This window comes from Erithacus rubecula (assembly GCF_903797595.1).
Source record: "Erithacus rubecula genome assembly, chromosome: Z".
Classification (NCBI taxonomy): Eukaryota; Metazoa; Chordata; class Aves; order Passeriformes; family Muscicapidae; genus Erithacus; species Erithacus rubecula.
Window position 1 is genome coordinate 7180034 of NC_136661.1, and position 20598 is coordinate 7200631.

Genomic DNA, 20598 nt, shown 5'->3' on the forward strand with positions numbered 1-20598 from the left:
TTCATATTAGCTTATAGTGTTCCTGTGGTATCCCTAAAAGACGTTTTAGCAAAATCACAGAATCATAGAATGGTTTGGGTCAAAAAAGACCTTTGATGTGCAACTTCTCTGCTGTGGGTGGGCAGAGACATCTTTCACTAGGTCAGATGACTACAAGTCAGTATTCTGACCACCTTTTCTCTCCTACTTTTGCTTCATTACTGATCTATTCTCCATTTAAACAAGTACAGATTAAAACTACACTAATTCAGCTTTGCCTATGATGGCAAAGCAGTGTAGAAGAGTAAAAAAGAATCTGGATCTGTAGTACCACTACATGTTTTATGGTTTGATACTGAGAGCTGAGTAATGAGACCACATCTGCAGTTTAAAAAGGTAGCAGTGACTTCATTCATTTGCAGCATGTACCTCATAATCCTTCAGACTGAAGTATCAGCTATCTGTTTCCAGTTTAACAAAGATAAATATGAAGATAAGATAAAGAAATGCCTATCAATATGAAGAAAATCTTGAAGTATATCACTCAGTACTGGGATGCAATGCTAAAGAGACTGCATGAATCAAGTACTGTCAACATGTCAAAGACCTCAATAACTCTCACACCAGAGGCATTCAAGCAGTCCAAACTGTCCAAACTGAACATTCTCAGTGTCTTCTGTCTTTGCCCTTTTTCTCTTTTTTTTGCTATTTCCTTTGTTATATGGGACACACTCTAGATACTGTAATTTCAGGAAACAAATGCCAGCTGCCAGTCAAGTCAAACCTCAGTACAGTTTTTTCTCCTTCAGTGTGTCTCTAGCTCTCTAAAAATATCCAAAGAAAATCAGCTTTTACTTGTAAATTGCTCTCTAAGAACTATTAAACTTATTGTCAATGGAATTTCATTAAAATCAACATCACATTGGGATTCATGATGGGAATAAAAGGAAATCGAAGTATTGCTAAACTGTCCTGCATAAAATAGGAAAATCTAAATTAAAAGGTTGAAACTGCACTGAGGACATATGAAGAGGTAATTACCCTCAATGCTGATTTCCACTTTCTTGCATGGAGTTCTTTATCTGAGATTTACAAGCAATGGGGTAACTACTTCTGCACTCCCTTTTTTTGAGAATCATATGCTGCATTTATCCACACTGAAAATTTACCTAAAATATTGCTAATACGTCTGTTTAAACTAGTTTTAATCATCACATTTAAGTCTGACTGTGCAATTACTATTTACTAGACCTTATTGTTTGTATTACTTAAATCTTAGCTTTCTTGACACAGACAATCAATTTTGTTGGATTTTTTTTTGAGTAAGGGAGGAAAGGGTGGCACTTATCTCCAGATGCTTTCAACAAAGTCAAGCTCTAGACAGTTAGGAAAACACTTGGAGAATCCTTCTCTGCATCAATATTATACACCACAGAAAAACAGCAACTAGCATTTCAGATTTTTGTGAGCACCAAAGATTTTACTTCCATTTTTTTTTTTTAAAGGCTTTAATAAGAACAGAAAAGTAGTTCTGCATTACAAGCAACTCTCCTCAAAGCAAAGGAAAACACAAGACAAAGCATGCAGAGACTTACTAGCTTAGTAATGTATTCTTTTTTACTTTTTTTCATGCTGCCCTTAAATTGCACAAAACTTACTAAAGATTGTAGAATTGGCTTTGACAAAGTAACTCAGGCCTAAGTCAGTAAGATTTTGGATGGATATCACCTGACCACTTTTTGGGACACAATCAGTTTTCTGTAGTCCAGATGAGCCCTCTGAACTTAGCATAAAGAAAAGATGAACATCTTTTAGTACTGAAACTTTAAGCTAAAGACAGAGATGATTTCAAGCATTCAAATACTAAATACATGAAAATCCGTTTTTTTCCCCAGATGAAACTCATGGCCTACTTTTCTTCAATTAACCTGTCCCTCTATACTTGCCCCAATTGCCTTCACGCTCACAGAAGCCCAGAGCTGAACAAACACTGAACCCCAAACAAAACTGAAGGGTTCCAACACCTAAACCCCACTTAATTCTAAAGCTGCAAATCCTAAAAATATTGACCTCTAGAGCAAGTTATCCCCAAATATTTTCAGATATTAAAGTTCCCTGCTGCCCAGATTTGTAATTCTATTCTTTCATAGTATTGGGTGGTTTGATGCTAGCTCACAAAAAAAAACCAGAATGCAGAAACTTGGCACTCTTCCTTATAACTTACAGCACTGAAGAGGTATTTTTAATTCCTTACAGAATAGAGCTCCATACACCTTTTAAATTGGGAAGAAATTCTGTCTTGCATAAATGTGAGCTCCAGTGAAAGGAAACAGTATGCCTTGTCACTACACAATAGCTTAGTTGTTCACTTTTTTGACAGAAATCAGGTAAGAACTTCCTGGGGCACAAACATCAGGTAAAAATCTTTAACCTGCCCAGAAGTTATCAGTTACTATCAGTAGCTATCCCCTACTGAAGGCTACTGGAAGCAACTTGACTTTTAAAATGGGAAGTAGATATCCTGATCAGAACTGCTTCGCTTCAAGAGAAGGTTCAAGGCCAAGGATCTAAAATGCAGAGATGCTCCTTGCAGTCCTGACTGGAATACTTAAAACACTTCTCCCTTCTCAGCTATTCTGTCAGTCAAGAGTTACAGCAAGCTAAATACACTGAAAATGTAGTCAGCTTTTTGTTCTTCACATTTGTTGCTATGAATCCCGTTGCATACAATAAAATACTTTTTGATGTACTCTGGAAAGAGCCCACAGATCACAAAATGATTCACTTCAACAGTTATGTCCAAAGTAAGTCCTGGACCACAGCAGTGTGTGCTGCACCAAGTACCACTCAAACTAGCTTTGTACAGGCAGAGCCAGAACAGTAGCTGCAAAAAAGGGCAGAGTGCAAGCTGACATTTAAAGCCAACATCTGGAAGTTGTTTACAGGCAAAAAATACATTGCCATGCCTAAGAGCAGATCACCTAATGCAAATACTTTTTGACTTTCTCTGAATGCATTTAATATTAACTTAGCTTATAATATGTGCTATATGATTTACGTAATTCAGTGTACCGCAAAGAAGGGATATGCACACAAGAAGGCTTTACTGATTTTTGGAAGTACAAAGTGAATTTAAACACAATTTTTGCAATCAAGTCTGATTCAAAGGCATTATGGAACTAATTCTCTACTTCTTGTCCATGAAGCATAGGCGATTTGCAGTTTGAAAATCTGCAAAACAGAAGTTTTCAGATGCCATTTCAGATTGGAAGGAATAGCTTTTTCATTAAGTCCAACTATTTAGCGTATTTTTATGCTGAAATTGGATATTTCTTGACAAACAGGCTTCCCTCTCTGATCTTTCAATACTGTATTTTTTCTTTTGGCAGATCTGATGCTCATGATATGAGCACTACACATTTTGGGCAGTATTTCAGTCTTTCATTGTGAGACCCATGTAAACTTGAATTAATAAATCTGTAGCCTTGTCTTTGAAAAGATTAATTTCAACACATGCTCACTAAATTGAAGGGAAGTCCTGCACAAGCTGAATGTTAAGTACACACCTTGAGCAGAATGACTTCAATCCTAAGTGGGGGCTCTACGCTTACATTTTTCTTACTTTTTAAAATTGTGTTTCAACAACTTTCAAACAGATGAGTGTTAAAAAAACCTCTACAAAGCAAGAGACTTTTAGGATCAGGCCCAAAAAGGAATTACTCTTCAGAAGAGTAGTGTCAACATGTCTTTCTAAAGACTGAAAAAATGAAGCCATTATAAAATGTAGAGTGGTATCAGCAGGGAGGGAGAGAGCCCATGCAATAAAGACAGATTGTCCCCAAGCTCACCTATCCTTGTAGTTTATCACAGTATCAATGATCGCGTTCATTTGTTTTGTCAGTTTGGGTGGATTGGGCGACAGCTTCTCTGCAGGAGGTCTGCCTCTTCTTTTCTTTGCTTTCTCTCCATCCTCCTTCCCAGAATCCTTATCCACGTTTCTTCTTCTCTTTCGCTTTTTAAGCCGGACTTCCTCTTCCATTTCTTCCAAGTTGCCGTCTTCAATTGCCTGACAACCATGGATTCAAAAAGAATGATTTTTAAACAAAAGACATATTGCAAAGGGAAACAACAAACCATTTTAAAACAACAATGAAAACCCTCTGCAATTCCATGGGATGCAGAGAATTCAACTCAAAATTTTCAGTTTATTTAGAAACAAGAGTACAAGAAACTGACTTACCAGCAATCAATGAGACACCAAACATTAACTTTTTCTGAAGGATCCCACTATCATCTAAATATGTTGCTTACCTGAATGTTGAATTCTGCACCGAATCACATAATGGCCTGGGGTATTGTCTCAGTAAGTGTATAGAAAATATTCCTTTTTTCACAACAGTGTCATTTCTGGGTTACACAGTTCCATGCATAACAGACTTCGATACCGTATGTTTTCAAATAGGACAGTCTAAGGAGTGCTCAGCTCCCAAAACCAGTTCACACACCATTCCTTGTGCATACACACAAAACAGAGATACTTTATGCAGTAACAACTCTTCTTCCAAGCCTTTTCAGCAACTTTTAAATCATCTAAGTTTTAAAATAATCTCAAAATGTATCATTTTCTTTTAGAACAGTAACCAGGAGGTAGGCAGAGGCACTAACAGTATAGTGGTTTGCAGTAAACAGGACTCATAACATGGGATTCAAAAAACCCATCCCAACAACCAAACCATACACAAAGTCACAGACAATTAGCACTGATTTCAATTGTTTCATTTACCTGGATATATGCTTTTAACCCAGCAGTTCTATGCAGAATGATAAAAAAATTGCTGCAACAAACAAACTAGGAATAAAGGGAAACTGCTCACACACACTATCAGATCCATGTCATAAAGCAAGAAGCTGAACTTTTTGTGTTTTGAGAAAGCCAACAAAAGAAAAGAAATAAAAATACCAGATCATAAAATAACTGAAATTTAAAATAAAAAAAATAAAATAAAACATCTCAAAACTAAGGCTTTCTGATTAATGCTTTCTCAGAACATAACTGATGTTGATATTTGTTGCTTTTGCTTCTCAATATTGCCTAGAGTACATGCAAATGCTAATCAATCCTTTGTCGTAGCTGAAAGAGCTCTAATCCTAAGGCAATTACCTTCATTTCTCCACAGCACCAAACATGGCTAATATTTATGATCATGTGAGCATAATAATCAATATAAAAAAGTGATTACAGCCTAGACATAATTTTTCTCAATTGTGTAAATGTCTCTTCAAAAACGTTTTGTGAACAAAATCTGATGCACAACACAAAATAATCTGGAACGTTTAAAAAAAACAGTGGGATTTTGAAATCTGTTTCCTATGCATCCTCCGATGTGCAAATCCACAGACAAACAAAAGCAGAATCCTGAGAGACAGCCTGAAACTAGGCCTTAATAATCAAAAGACAATTTACATCATGCTTCCACAGCATTCAGATATTCACTAGGCTCGAGATCTGATGAGTTAGGAAGCAAAAAGAAGGGAAAGAAAAATCTGCACACAAATTCATTAATATTCATCTGGCTAAAGCAGGACACGCGCTATAAAGCACTGAGGCTAATGAAGATTAAGAAAAGGAAATTTCTCTGCATATCTTGGAAGCCAGAAAAGCTAATAATAAACACAGCATGCAAGGCTGTCAACAGTTAATGTCACTGCTCTCCTCAAGCACTCAGTTGTACACTGAAACACGGAGAACACCGACTTTTGATGTGTTACACACCTACACATGCCTGTGATGTAGTTCTACTGAATCTTCAAGACGGCAATGAAAAAGGATATTTACCTTACCACTATCAGCAGGCCGGCTATCGGAAATCACAGTTAGTGGGGATAAAATTAACAAGCCAGCAAAGCAGCGAGCTGCTAGTCTCTTCATCAGCTGATCAGGAAAAAAAAGAGAGCTGGGGAAAGGCTATGTTTTCATATACAAGTAATTTTGTTTTACTGAAAATTTAATACTGAAAGGATTGTGGATACTGAAATCTGCTGTTTCATTCTACCTACTACAAGGCCTGAAGCCTTCCTCCTTCAGCCGGTTTTAATATTGACAACTACTTATCATATTTCTCCCCTTATTATTCTAGGCATTCAAATTAGATTTTTAGCTGAGCAGTTACTGATTCTTGTTATTATTTTAATAAAATAGTAAAATTAGACAATTTCATGTATGATTTTAAAACTGAAAGTGGTTGCATGCTTTTAAAAGATGCATTCATTACAGAAAATGTATTTTTTTCTCCACAGCAAACAGACCAAGTTTTGGTTACAGAAACTGATACAATAATCTATTCTGATTTACAAGAAATTTTTAAAAAAACCAAAACAGACCAAGTCATCATTCTGTTAACTTTGGTAACATTTTGCTGTCCTTCAGAAAACTTCATTTAACTACAACATATTTATATTTTTGCTTGCTTGACAGATTTTCTATCACTAAAAAGAATTCACAGTGGTCCCATCATCACAGAGTTTGTAACATCTCACTTTGGAATTCTGCATAAAATTCCTGCTCAGAGTAGGCAGTATTTTGGGAAATACATATTAACAAAAAGAAAATATATAAGTGAAAAGTTGGGATTTTTTTAATATCACATATAGCAATGTAATAAAGACAAATGAAAAAAAAAAAGATATCCAAATAAACTAACTCTTAAAATTAGCAGGTAACAAAGGAATTCTTTTCAAATTAGAAATCTACCAGCAAACATTAAACTTTCTGTTTAACCAGTAATACATCAATAAATGACTATATTAAGCTTCCAAAATTTCTATGCATGAATGCAAACCCAGACAGCTTTTTTTAAGACCCTAGTGACCCCACTTGAAAATCAGTCTGACAATACAAGCAGTATAAAAATGTTGCTAGTGTGACTCTTAACATTTGTTCTCAAGAGACAAATTTGCATTTTGTATATAAACAACAACATTTAAAACTAAACCTATATGCTTTATTCTGTCTCAAAAGATGGCTTAAAACTGTATTTCATTAATTATCAGCATATAGGTCAATGCTCTGTGCATATATCTACACATATGATCCAAGCATGTGTGTATCAGCAACAACATATTTATTAAGCTAATTCTTCTGACTGAGCTCTTTGTTATAAAAATTCACTATTCCAGACCTTAAGTTCCATACTGAAGAGAATGCCCTTCCAAACCTTTACCAATAGGATAATGATACAAACCCTAGGTACAAATCTCCAGTTCCTGAAAGATGATGGGCTGTGTGAGAGTGCAGAATAACACAGACATCTCCCATGTTCAAATGCCTCTGGATTAGTGAGGTGCACAGCAAGAGAGTCAAGGAAAACGGTACATTAATAAAAATTTAACACTTTCCTTCCCTTAAAGAAACTGGAAAAAACAGTACCAAAAAAAGTATGGACACCTCATTTTTTTTCAAAGACTGCTGTAAAAACTTAATGTCAAATTTTGCAAGATGTCAGGTATCTCATGAAAGGCAAATACACCACTGAAGTATAAGGACTCTGTGTTAAGTTCTGTACTGACAAAATGTTCCTGCTTTTCTGGCTCATTACTGTAACCTAGTCCATGTGCACAAGCCAATTTGATTTCTAAGGAGATAACAGCACACTTATCACGGACTAAAGAAACCAAACTGTACTCCTCCAAAAAGAAGTTTCCACCTCCCAATAACAAAATTGTATTTTCAGGAGGCAAGCAGAAGTTACTTCTGAGACAGAGGGTCTTCTTTATTGCTGCTTGCAATTAGATTTTCACCCTTCCTAAAGGAACGGAGTTGTTTTGAGGTGAAAGTTTTCTTAGGGAACACGGGATACAACATTGATACACGAGCACCAAACAGAAACAAGTAAGGATAAAATGAAAACTGTGCATTTTCTCTATTTGAAGGGCAGGCTATTAGGCATTCATTCTTCTATCAAGTATGGCATAGCACTGTGACTGAACACCTTTCCAATTCAGAATTACAGACACAAGTAAGCTCTAAATACTAACTGCTCAGTTTCACAACTGTGTTCTGCAAGTCTATAATTGTGTAGGACGTACACAACTAATATGTTTTAAAATAATTTTACAGGAATAAGGCAACTTGCTGCTCATCACAAAATCAGCATCGGTGTCTAAGACCTGTCTCTTTTAGATGGTAAAACACTGCAGGACATAATTATTTTTCCTATGACTGGAGATAACTAGATAACTAGACAATTAAAACAGTGAAAGCTATCAGTACTACTTTTAGTCTAAGAAACTGGACACACAGAGCAGAATGGGCAGAGAGCCAGGTAGTAAGTCTGCCTGATGCTGCCCACATGAAATGGGACATGAGCAAAGGAAGTGCAAACTCTTCTGCGTCCCTCTCAAGTTTTACCTGAAAGAACATTCAGAGAATCTGCAACATCCCTTCAAACATCAATGCCCTGTCTCTCTCTAACTTGAAAGTTGAAAGACAGCTATTGTAACTAACATTATCATGCGAAGAAAAACCCTAGCATGCAAATTAAACTCAGTACTTCAAGAGAAAGCACAGAAACTAAGGTGGACAGAAAAAAACACACCACCTTACCAACTCCCTGAACATAAATACCAAGCACACAAAATTTTCAAAGAAAATTTTTTTTGAGAACAGGGTATTTTACTGACTAATGGCCAAAAGGCACCAAGATTCAGGGCTGTTAAGCACTTAAAACCAAAAAACATGTTAGTAGTGCAGTAAGGAACAGCGGATGCCTGCTTTACGAAATGAAGTTTACATTTACCACTTAAGTAGAGAAGAAAAGAACAAAAGAACCCTATGGACAGCTGAAATAAAGACTGAAAGCCCTAAAATTACATCTACCTATCCTTACCAGATTTTTTGCTTGCTTTGTTTGAAATTCTACCATTCTTCATTTTGCATTTGTTCTCGGATTAAATCTGGCAATCAATGAAGACTTCAACTTTTCACACTGCAGTTCACATTCTTAAAGAGATCTCTTCAAAATACAACATCTCTTCAAAGGTTCTCTGGCTTATTTTTTATTACTATTAAAATTCCTGGCATCTGGGACTGCTTCTAATTTTCACATTAGAATTGTTTCTTGGCTCTGTAGAGCCAGTTTCCTGACATCATAACTGCATCTTGCTATGCAACACCATAGAGGGCAGTATACTAGACAGACAGTGAGGAAAAATGCTGTTAACACTTGAAAATCAAATGAAAGGGCTTAAGAGATTCTATCAACAGTGCAATCAGTAAACAACTGAAATAAGTATATAAAGATGGATGAAGAGTTATTTTAATTCAATTTTCTCTCCTTGTTGGATATTATTGCACAACAGATTCACCAGTCTAGGTTTTCTGAGACGAAACAAAAACAGAATAGAGACCAGAATCTGTGAAAGGCAAAGAATTAGTGACTACATCAAGTTTTAGCTTGATTTCACAAAAGTATTGTTTTTTACTAAAAACTCAAAGTACAATTATTACAAAAACATACCAACTAGTGATACATGGTCTTCTTAGGGTGAAATTCCACCAAATATGGTAAATGAGTTCTTCAGCCATATATTCAATCAAGAGCCTGCGTTGTCAGATCACTGAAACGATCATCTTTTTAAGGAGTGGAAGAAAGACTGTTTTCTGGTTTGCATTTGAAAATTATTAATAGTTGCTCAATTATTTGCACTGAAACTCCAGCTGCCTATATTTAATTAGACACTAAGGAGAACAATAATGTAAATTACAGTTTTTCCTGAAGTTTGATTCAAAAATTGATGCTAAAATGCCCTGACATAATCATGCCAAAATACGAGTTTTCTTTAAAGAGAAATAGTCTCAACAAAAGCAATGAAGCACAATCCTAAAAAAAAAAAAAAAAAAAAAAAAAGGCATTGACTTAAAATATTAATAGGAATAGCTTTTATCGTCAGTGTTCTCCTTTGGGTCTGAGAAATTTTTTTTGGGTCAAATATCCAAATATTTAATCTTGATATAAAATACCATAATGCTGAAGCTTCATCTTTAATATGATAATTATTAAGTAAAGCATCATGCAGAGTCAGCATGAACAAACTCTAAGTTATGACAAGCACATAGAATTTTCTTCTGTTCAAAAGTGAAATCTTGTTAAAAAGAAAAAATCTATTAGTCTCAATTAAAATCATTTAAAAATCAATTAGTCTCATTTGTCCCTTCCCCAAAAGGCAAACAGTGATTTTTAAATGGAACTCCTCAAGCTGATTTTGCACCAATGAGATTTTCAAAAACTTTGGGGACAGTGAAATTGAAGAGCACAATTAACTACTCATGATATCAGGACCCCACTGCTTGTCTGCTCAGTGAGCACCATGGAAGTGCTTCACTAGAGGGAAGGAATTGAGTTATAGAAAGGAACAACTATATCATGCCGACTACAAAGGTACCTTGCTCAACCAATCAGAGCACTGAGAAAATACATACTCACTGTGTCAAGACCTTGAATGTGAAACTACCCAAAAATCATCAATATTCTGTGGTCTATATTTACCTAGACACACTCTGAGAAGACCTACAAGTCTGCAATTGTTTTCTACAATTCTCAAAATGTCTCGCTAAGAAGACTTAATTTTAAAAGTCTCTTGACAAAGCCAACCTCACCCAGGAGCAACAGAAAGATGGGAGAGAAATCTAAAATAATTCTGTGCCAGAAACTATTGATACCATCCTCTTTATCACTAAACTCTTTTGTTGTGGTGGGGGTTTTTGTTTGTACTTCCCAAACTTTCTTCCCTTCAGTTTAGAAAGCTAGACAACCTGCTGAAGAATTCTTGTCACTTAGAATAATATATTGTTTCTGAACACAGGAAAAAAACCTTCTCCTTCATGACTGGAGGACAATTTATAATGGACTTTTGAAATATGTAAGAAACTTTCCAGATGATAAACAAACATATTCCAAAAGGGATCATACAACAGCATTTCTCAAGTACAAGGTATTCTGAGTGTTTCAGACTGCCTTCATATTGTTCAGAAGCATATTGATAACTCATAGACTAAATATCGTTAACAGACTGCTACTGCAAATAGCTGCAGATACCTTTGGAAGTATGATTAGAAGTAAAATTGAGACACTGAATGAGATGTAACTAATTAAAGAAAGACATTGAAAGACCATAATGAAAATACTGCAGGCATGTTTCCTGGCTTCAGATTCACAAGCAATCTATTTTGAAGTAAAATCTGCCATGACTGAGATGCCTCAGTTCTTCCCCTTTATCTTGTTCCCTATGTCCAAGACACAGAGGCTTGTTGCAGAGACAAGATTCTGGAGCATTTAGCAACTGATGTTACTCAGTGAGGAAGTGAGAATGTGGAAGGTTCACCCGTTGTTAATTTTTATCAGCAGTTTTCTCCCTGTCTTACTGAGAATTCTCATTCAGGAAAGCCTACTTTCCTGTCAGTAGAGGACTCTATACTGACAAAGGCATTGTGAGATAACTGATATTATGCTTTTTCTTGAACAAGTACATTATCTTCCCTACTCAAGGGGCAAGGAAAGTTAATTGCATGAGAAAATCAGCTTTTCTGATGGACATCAGGAGGAGGTGGGTGCCAGGGGGTAGTGGTGAGGAATATTTTTCTCATTTTTTTCTAAATTCCTTTAAAATAGTAAGCCTGGAATTTAATCAACACTAAACGTGTTTCTGTCCGAGAACAGATGTTCTTTATTTCCCTGGCATCTCAAGAGTTTAGAAGGAAAATAGTATCAAGGTTGTAATAGCTTCACTTGGACTGAGGGTTTTCCTTCTAGAACTTCCTTCTTTGGTTTTAAGTAAGTCACTTAATGAAGGGATATATTGTCCTGTTGTTCTTCTGAGGCAATTTTAAAATTTCATTTTTAATGAGTTGATCAAATAGTTGATGAATTAGTTTAGAACTTCTGAACAAAGTTTAATTTAGTAGTAGTTCTGTTAACAGCTACATTCCGTTCAGGCTCACAGACAAATGGCACAGAAGAGGACAAAACATACTGCAGTGAAGGAATGGAAATACTCATTGATAATAACCAGGTCCAAAACCAAGAACAAAGAGGAATTCAACATTCCATGGATTTATCATCTCCCACTCAGGTTAAGACATTGTTTGTTGTACATGAGAGATCATGCATACAAGACCATTTAGAAACACACTTATATCTGACTACTAATAAATAAATAGTTACACGGGATGGCTTTTTTCCAAGTTCTGAGGCAAGTGTTTACAGTTGTGTTTTTCCTTAGATTTCACTAAATACTGTTACTACTGCAGGTTTCTGGATCATTCTAAGCAATGTTAATTTATCTTTTTTGCCTTGATACTTATATTTTTATAGACATAATATTCTTCTGTTGTGGAAAAAGTAGGAAATCTTTACTTTGTAATGGCATTTACTGGCAGACTAGCAGTGTGATGATGTTCTGCAGCTCATAATGCTAACAAATATAGATAGACTTCTTCTGTTTGATTTTATTCCTTATAAAAAAACTCAATTTAAGAATGGGCATTATTAGATATTTTAAAATGTATTTTTTAAAAAAATTCCAGGCATTTAGCCCTTCTTCATTCAAAAAATTAATCTCTCTTATCTTCTGAGATGCTACTAATTAAATAAAAAAAATGCCTGGTATAAAGACAGGGTTCATACCCTCATCAGACCAGCTCTTTGCAAAGAACCTGCAGTCTTGGTTTCTTTCCTCTACATTTGCTTCCACTGAACTTTGCAAGTATTTGCAGTAACAGGCATCTGCTCTATGGTAAAGATAAAATTGACAATTCTAAGCACTGGGAAAAGGTAAGAAGCCATTACAAACTGTTGTTCTGCAACACATTCAACAGCAAGATACCATGTATTAGTAGAGTATTTCCTATAAAGAACAGGATGCCTTTTCTTCCACTATGGAAACAACACAGGTGAGGTGAGGACTAAAACACAAATAATCACTAATTTTGAGATAAATCAGTAGTGCTACAACAAGTGAACTTACTTGTCTCTCAAGTAAACAGATATTCAGTTATGCCTTCTAAATTGCTCAGAAAAACAGCAGTTTTCTCTCTTTTTGATTAACAGGCTACTCGACTAACACAAGGTTTCTAATTTAAACGTGAGCATAGACTTTTTGTACCCTGAAAACTATGGCTCTTAAGAATGTACTAAGAGAAGCCTATAGTACAAAGCTTAAACTGGCATTTTTACATATGTCAAAGTAAACTCAGCTACTGCCAGCAGTCATAACATCAAGTATTTTCTTTCATATGTTCCTCTTCTCTTTTATATTTAAGTATATTCACATATTTTCAAGCAGTAACCTTTCATTCCAAGTTTAAAACATGCAACATAACTACATGGGAGCGAAATTGAGAAATAAACTCAAAACAGATAAAATACCTTGCAAAAAAAGTATGTGAAAAAAAAAAAAAGCAACATATTTCAGAAACCATCCTAGTTTAATTATTTTTTAGTAGATGTATACAGACCTCTTATATCTACTTATTCATTGAAAACAGTTTAAGGATTTTTTCAATAACATGGGAAATTTGGTTCAAACTTCTATCATTATTAATATAAGTACTCTGAAGCAATTAATAATGGGAAGCACACTGTTTAGAGAGCATGATATGAAAGAAGTATAGGGCAAGAGGCTAGAATACTCACTTTCTGTGGCAAAAGAAGAAAAAATTTGCTTAAAAAATACAAGCAAAGATATAAATAATATTTAAATAATAAACAGTAGGAGGTAGCCTTTTATGACAATTCCTATATAGTTTTTTAATAACTTATGAGAGTTTGAAGGAAGACTGTATGGAATGAAACTAAGTCAAATTTGGAAAACTTGCTGAGAAAAGCTAAATTATATGTATCTTTTATGCTTTTTATAACAAAATAATATGTTGTGATGCTAACTTTGAGCACTGATGCAGTAAGTGCTGTGTCAGGACTCACAGCAGATCCTTTAATATGCACATTACAATCTAGAAGTAAAAATCTAACATGACCAGTATCTATCTAGAGAGGCTTTTTTGTTCTTCTGGGATAAGCTGCAATGCAAATTACAGTCTGACAAGCACAAACGTTACCTACAATGAATACAAAAGTTCTTGAAAAGCTGATGACTTCAGAGCACACGAAGTTTCACAACAAAATAACGTATAGTAAAGTATAGCATAGTATAGTATAGTATAGTACAGTATATAGGTGCATATACAAAAAACTAAAGTAAGACTGTAAGCAACAACGAAGTCCTTGGTTCTGCATTTGAAACCCAGCTAAAAATGTCAGATGCAGCTGAAAAGAATACATAATGAATATCCAAGGAACCATGATTTGTAATTTGCTAAACATGCCAATTTCAGAATACAGGACAAAATTACATGGTTGTGGTTACTCTAAAGTTTTGGTAAGATTTTTTTTAAGGTTAAAATTTTACTGCTAGGATAAGGAAGTACACTACGGTACTCATCAAAGCGGGTAGTTCAGGATGACTCAGGAAGCTAACTACAGCCACGACATGCCTAAGCACTGGCTGAGTTTTTGAGAAATGCAGTCTGAAACCTCTCTCTTCTTCCATATCTGCCAAGTTAGTACTTCCATACTTGTTTACATACAAGAAAAGACAAATTGCTATCGTTTAAGTTGCTATAGAAGTAGCACGTATAGAAAAAGCAGAACTCTGCATAGATACACAAATCCATCAGAAGAATTACTTTTGCCTGCATATATACTGCATAAAAAACATCAGCATAAAGCCTTCCATCACCTGCTCAGGTCTGCCTTCAGAAAACAGCCTTTTACAACAAAGGTCTCACAATTTGCCTCTGATGACAAGGCAAAATATTAAATGGTTCCCTTTTCACAGAGTGAATATATACTTTGGCCACAATATACACTTTGAGAGGTATAAGTAACTTATCCATTTTGCAAATGCAAATCAACATATGAAAATGTAATACTTTTATTAAGAAAGTGATGGGTGACAGAAGATTAGCTTCTGTGTACCACCTATCATTGTTATTGTCAAGGCATGTGGACGCAAACATTAAAATGTTTGCTGCTTCTTTTTCCATTGTCATACGCTCCCAGCAACAAAAATGTTTTAGACTTTTAATGTAGATTTCTGCTCTTATGGCTTTTGTGAATTACACAGGTTTTTTTTTTGTTTCAGTTTTAGAATTGTAGAATATGCTGAGTTGGAAGAGTTAAACTCCTGGCTCTGTACAGGAGCACCAGAAGAATCACACCACTTGTCTGAGAGCATTGTACAGATGCTGCTTGAACTCTGTCAGGCTTGGTGACCACTCTCCTGGGGAGCCTCTTCCACTGCCAAACACCCTCTGGGTAAAGAACCTTTTCCTGATATCCAACCTAAACCTCTCCTGACACAATTTCCCTTGGGTCCTGTCACTGGTCACCAGAGAAGCGATCAGTGCCTGCCCCTCCCCTTCCCCTCATGGGAAGTTGTAATTGCAGTGAGGTCTCCCCTTAGTCTCCTCCAGGCAGCTTCTCTGAATTTTGACCCTCCAGATAGAGAGTATTTCTAGCATGTTAACCACAGGGCCTAATTCTTCCCATGAAAAATTTTGCACTTGAAACAGTAATGATATAATGAAACCTGAAACCAGATTTTTAACTCACAGCTTCCAGGCTATATAAACTTGGTATGTCAGAAGATACAGCTAATTCAAAGAAAGATGAAGTTTATTTTATTCTAAGGCTAACAGTATTCCTGATATTTTTTAAAAGTAAGTACTTATTTGGCATTACTATTTAATGTATTCTAGAGAAAACAGACGTACAATTCCACTTGAAGGCATGTTAATACATTATGGTACTTTACACGTAACATCGTACAGTCAAAATCACAGACTGAAAAAAAAAAAAAAAAACCCTACCAAAATATGGCACTGTTTTACTGATAAGTAGACTCCGCAAATAGGTGTTCAGATTTCCTGACTAGAAGACTTTCTCACAAAAAAACAATTTATCAAACACTAAAAATTTCTTTATGGAGAAAACCTCTGAAATATTGAAGAAGCATTTCAAAGTACTTTTTTGTTTTCAAAATTAATACTCTCAACCCCCTGAGAAAAGACAAGAAAATTTCTTAGAAAGTCACCTAGTGTGAATCAGAATCTCTCCCTTACAGACTAACAAAGCCATACTACCAAAACAGCAAATCAAAGCTATCAGGTAGATGCATTTAAATTCCCTCTCACCCATGAAAAACCAAGAAAATGCCCTTTCTGCTTCACTAGATTTAATTTCACTGGAATGTGAAAGTACCCTTTCTTCTTTTTCTTAAGTAGATTCTGAATTGAATATCATGAAAAGGACATGAAAGATATATATGTATACCAAATACAAAAATGCATTGGTTTAATGAGGCCTTGAAGTCATGTCCAACTTTCTAACTTTTCAAATAGCAGCTTCCACATGCATAAAACTTATCAACCTCACACTGAATATTAGAAAATTGTGCCTGGGGCATTCTGATGATCATTGGTCACAAAATAGACAACAACCTAGGATGGTGGGCTTTTAAATCTTCCAGTAAGAGTCTTTTAAATGTGACTTGTTTTCCTGAACAGCTTAACAAATTCAATTGCTTCTGCAATTCAATACTACAGGGGAGGGTTTAGATCAGAATGCAATTCTCCTCAAATGTCCTGCACAAATCACTTACTTGATTATTAAACAGGTTTAGCAGCAGCTCAGGAAACTGTAATTATAACAAAAAATGTTACAGAGTAGAAACGAAGACAGAAAACCAGGGATGCAGGGCTATTAAGTACATGATAAGCAACCCACTGCATAAATATTTTTCCCTCCGAGAATTTCAGCTTCCAATACAGACTAAAACAACTACAGAGTGTAATGCTAAGTCTACACACAGGTACTTTAGTACTTAATGTAGTATGGTCTGAACAACAGGCCCTATGCCAAAGCCGACCTCTAGATGAACCCTCCAGCCAAAAACTATACATATCCATTAATTACTGAAGTATTATTAGCAATATGATGCATGTAGCTGCTCATTGGTGAAACATGGGTTTACCTTTCCATATTTAGGAACCAGACAAGGCCACACCTGGCCTTATTTGGGGGTGGAGGATCAAAGACAACTCCCTTACTGAGCCCTGGCAAGGCTTTGGGAGAAATCCAATAGGAGGATAAAACCTGATGTTCCCATATTAGAAGTAATGGTAGCTTGCTTATTATAAAAGCTGGGCTACTCTCACAGTGAAGTCAGATCCTCACTACCTGCAAAGGTGGATGCACTGCAGGATTTCCCAGCTGCCAGGCCTGGTTCTCCAGTCCCTGGGCTAATACATAGATCTGGATGAAGGGTAAAGTTGGGAACTGTAACCTTTCTTCATCACTTTAGGCAGTTTTTGTTGTTATGATTAGGTGTATTACTTAGCTTATCCTTTTGTGATTCTTTACAGTTTTGCATTATAGTAAATTACACTACTCTTTAAGTTGGTGTCTGTCTCTGATGCTACCCATCAGCAAAATACTACTATAAAACTGAATCCCACCATTCCAGATTACAAAAAATATGTCTCAAAATACCTTCCTGGTACTGATTCTAAAGTTGTATTGATTGTAAAGTTATATATATAGAAGTGAAGCTCTCTTAGAAAACACTAACCAACTTGAAAACTTTTAGTAAATTATACCAAGTATTACCAACAAGTTAAACCAAATTTACTATCTCTGCTACAAACCTGTTAATGGACTACGAGAGAGTGTGTAAAATCAAAAAGTTAAAGTTACAGTTGATGAGGAAACTGCTAAAAATGTGCCCCAAAACTTTTCTGCTAGGTAATTTATTACACCATATAACTTCAGTAAACATAAATAAATTGTATGTCATGACCACGTTAAACAGTACTCACCAGATATTCTGTATGAGTGAAAGCCAGCACTGGTTGTTTTTTTTAAGTAAGACTGACTACTTACAAACCAAATGCATGTATTTCACTTACAATTTTTATATCAGCAAAACAAGCATGATTTTTACATGTCTGCATGACATAAATGAGACACTGCTAATTTTGTGCTCAGATATGTTTCCCTGGCCAATATATAAAGTGAATTAACAAGCACAACTAGAGACTAAGACTTTATTTATGTCACCTAGTCAGCAATCAAATTGCATAAGAAGTTAAACCAGATGCAACAGTCTTAAGGGTCTTTTACCTACTCAAACAAATCTTCTGTTTCTTGAAGCCTGTCTCAGGCAATCAAATTCTTAGTAGATGACCCCTCTCAAAAATAATATGCCATGGGAACCAGCAAAGTACATTGCAGCTCTCTTAGAAGTGGTGCAGGGACAGAATCTGCCAGAGCATGAAATACTTCCAGAATATAAATGCTTTGTACGATCAGGAAGCAAACTCCTCCTTCCAGATTTTTTTTTAAAAGGAAATATGGTTGTCATGCCAACGGTTAGAAAACAGTGGGCTGCAGCGACAGCTAGTGATGAAGTCTGTTTCTGTCTAAGATTTCCTGGGAGACTGTCAATGAATTACAGTCTGTTCTGGGCAGCAGCACAATCTCACTAAACACTGCCCATGACCACACAGGCTTTTTTTTATTACAAAACCACCTTACTGATCAGAAATGCAAGGTTTTATTCAGAAAACCCCATGAGAAGGTAACTATAAAGCTGCAACAGCAGCAACAGCAAGAGAAGTGAGGGGCATCCCTTGCTGCTGGTAAATAAATCTTCTTCTGTAGTAATGCAATAATAACCAGTAATAGTAACCAGGAGTGCAGGCTCCTGGTTACCTTTGGAAAATGGCATGGCAGAGAACATAGCTGAAAGGGTTTCTTATGAATTAAAGTATCACTCTTAATTCAGAACTTGTATTTCATTTTCAGTTCAACTGATCTGAAGTAGTTCACTGCATCCAAGTGAGCATGAGATAAATAATTCACAGTTTTCATGTGTTATGCATGACACTATTACAGGTTACAGGGAGGAAACTACAAGATACAAGTAGCCTGTAAAACAGATAGAAGTTTACGCTTATAAACTATCTACCACCTTTCTTATGCTTATATAGTTAAGTATTCCCTTGAATATGTTGTACACTATAATGACATCTTCTAGAGATTTCATTACAGAAAAATCAAATGTATTCTCAAAGACATGGAAGTGACATTGCTGCTGAAAGCACAATGGGTGTGACAAAGAACTCTGCTTCACACACATGAAACATAAGATAATGTTAAAAATACCCGAAAACTTCACTTACATTTCATTATCTACCTAATGAGGTTGTTTTATTCTGAATATGCATAAGCAATGTTACATTATAAATGTCATTCCACTGAAGAGACCGAAGAGTATTAGCAGCCCTTATGCTTCCATTTGTTTCATCACACCCTCAAGTGCACCTAAAAGCTTGTTTAACTATGTATACAGTAGAGTTATAGTAGTAATTGCAATGTACTATGAAGCTGTCTGTCCTAGGGCAACTTAACTTATTTGAAAACATGCTAAATTACTCAACAGAGAGAAGGGAGAATAATTTCTCTCAACAGAATAACCAGCCATGGTGAAAAAGGGCTAGTATATGTACCATCTTGCCTAGCATGATTTCTAACTTGGCCTTACCAGTCTCAGAAGCAAAGAATGAAAACAATTACAATGAAGCATATTGGACCTGCTAAGAAATTGTTTTCAGAATAGCCCTTTATAGCTTTTTATCAAATGATCCAGCACTTCACTTCAGTTTTCTTAGTGTCTTTAGAAAGATGAAATAGAAGGTATGCCTACTAAATCTCAAGAGCACACCAAGTTGATTGGAAGTTCACCCAAGGACAGGCCTGAAATTCTGAGTAAATTTGGTGAAAAATACCTGAAAATTATTCAACAGGGACATATGCCAAATCCTCTTAGGAAGGAAAGATCGCAATATGAAACATGATTTTGAAAAGCTGGCAAGGAAGTAGAGCCACAGAAAAGGATTAAGGTCTTACACTGGATCAAAAATTTAACATTAGAAAATACCTTCCATGTTAGAAAATGAATTACTGGACTCTGAAGTATAAGTACTATGGAAGTTTTCAGAAGAACTCCTCTTTATTCAAATTATGTTGCATCTGGAATCCCTATGCCTAGCTTTTGATCAAACTTGTAGAAAGATGTCAGTCACATTTGAACAACTATGACAAGTCAGTAAAAACAATCAAGAGATCTACAAAACAGGAACTATAGGAAAAGACTGCATGAGCATGGTTGTTAACCTTTTGAATTTAATCAACTGGGAGACAACTCTTCTATGACACAAAGAAATGTTAAAAAAATAGTGGTATCAGGCTCCTCTGCATGAGCAGAATTATTAAGACAATGTAATTAGCTTAAAATCCAACAGTAAAATATAATAAAATTTTTATAAAATAAAATAAAATAAAATTCAAATTAAAAATAATAAAACCCCAAACAGTTAAAAACAATCCATTGCAGACTTCTAAGTACATTGCTCAGAAATGCCTAGAAGAGGTCAGACCCTGAACTTCTACTGCAAATGACACAGCACTGGATGATTCTGCCTGCAGTATGACACGGATCAGATGA

The 20598-nt window shown here is 35.6% G+C and overlaps 1 protein-coding gene across 7 annotated transcripts in view; it reads right to left on the minus strand.

Annotated features, from left to right (window-relative positions):
* The window catches only part of SMARCA2 (SWI/SNF related BAF chromatin remodeling complex subunit ATPase 2), a 112613-nt gene that overhangs the window by 15443 nt on the left and 76572 nt on the right, over positions 1-20598 (minus strand). For all 7 annotated transcript variants that reach the window (XR_013777106.1, XM_079329966.1, XM_079329962.1 and 4 more), the window contains one exon: positions 3828-4045. Coding sequence is in view for 6 of the 7 variants with exons in the window: in XM_079329966.1 (XP_079186092.1) it covers positions 3828-4045 (218 nt within the window). In the remaining variant the exon portion in view is untranslated. The remainder of the gene's footprint in view (positions 1-3827; positions 4046-20598) is intronic.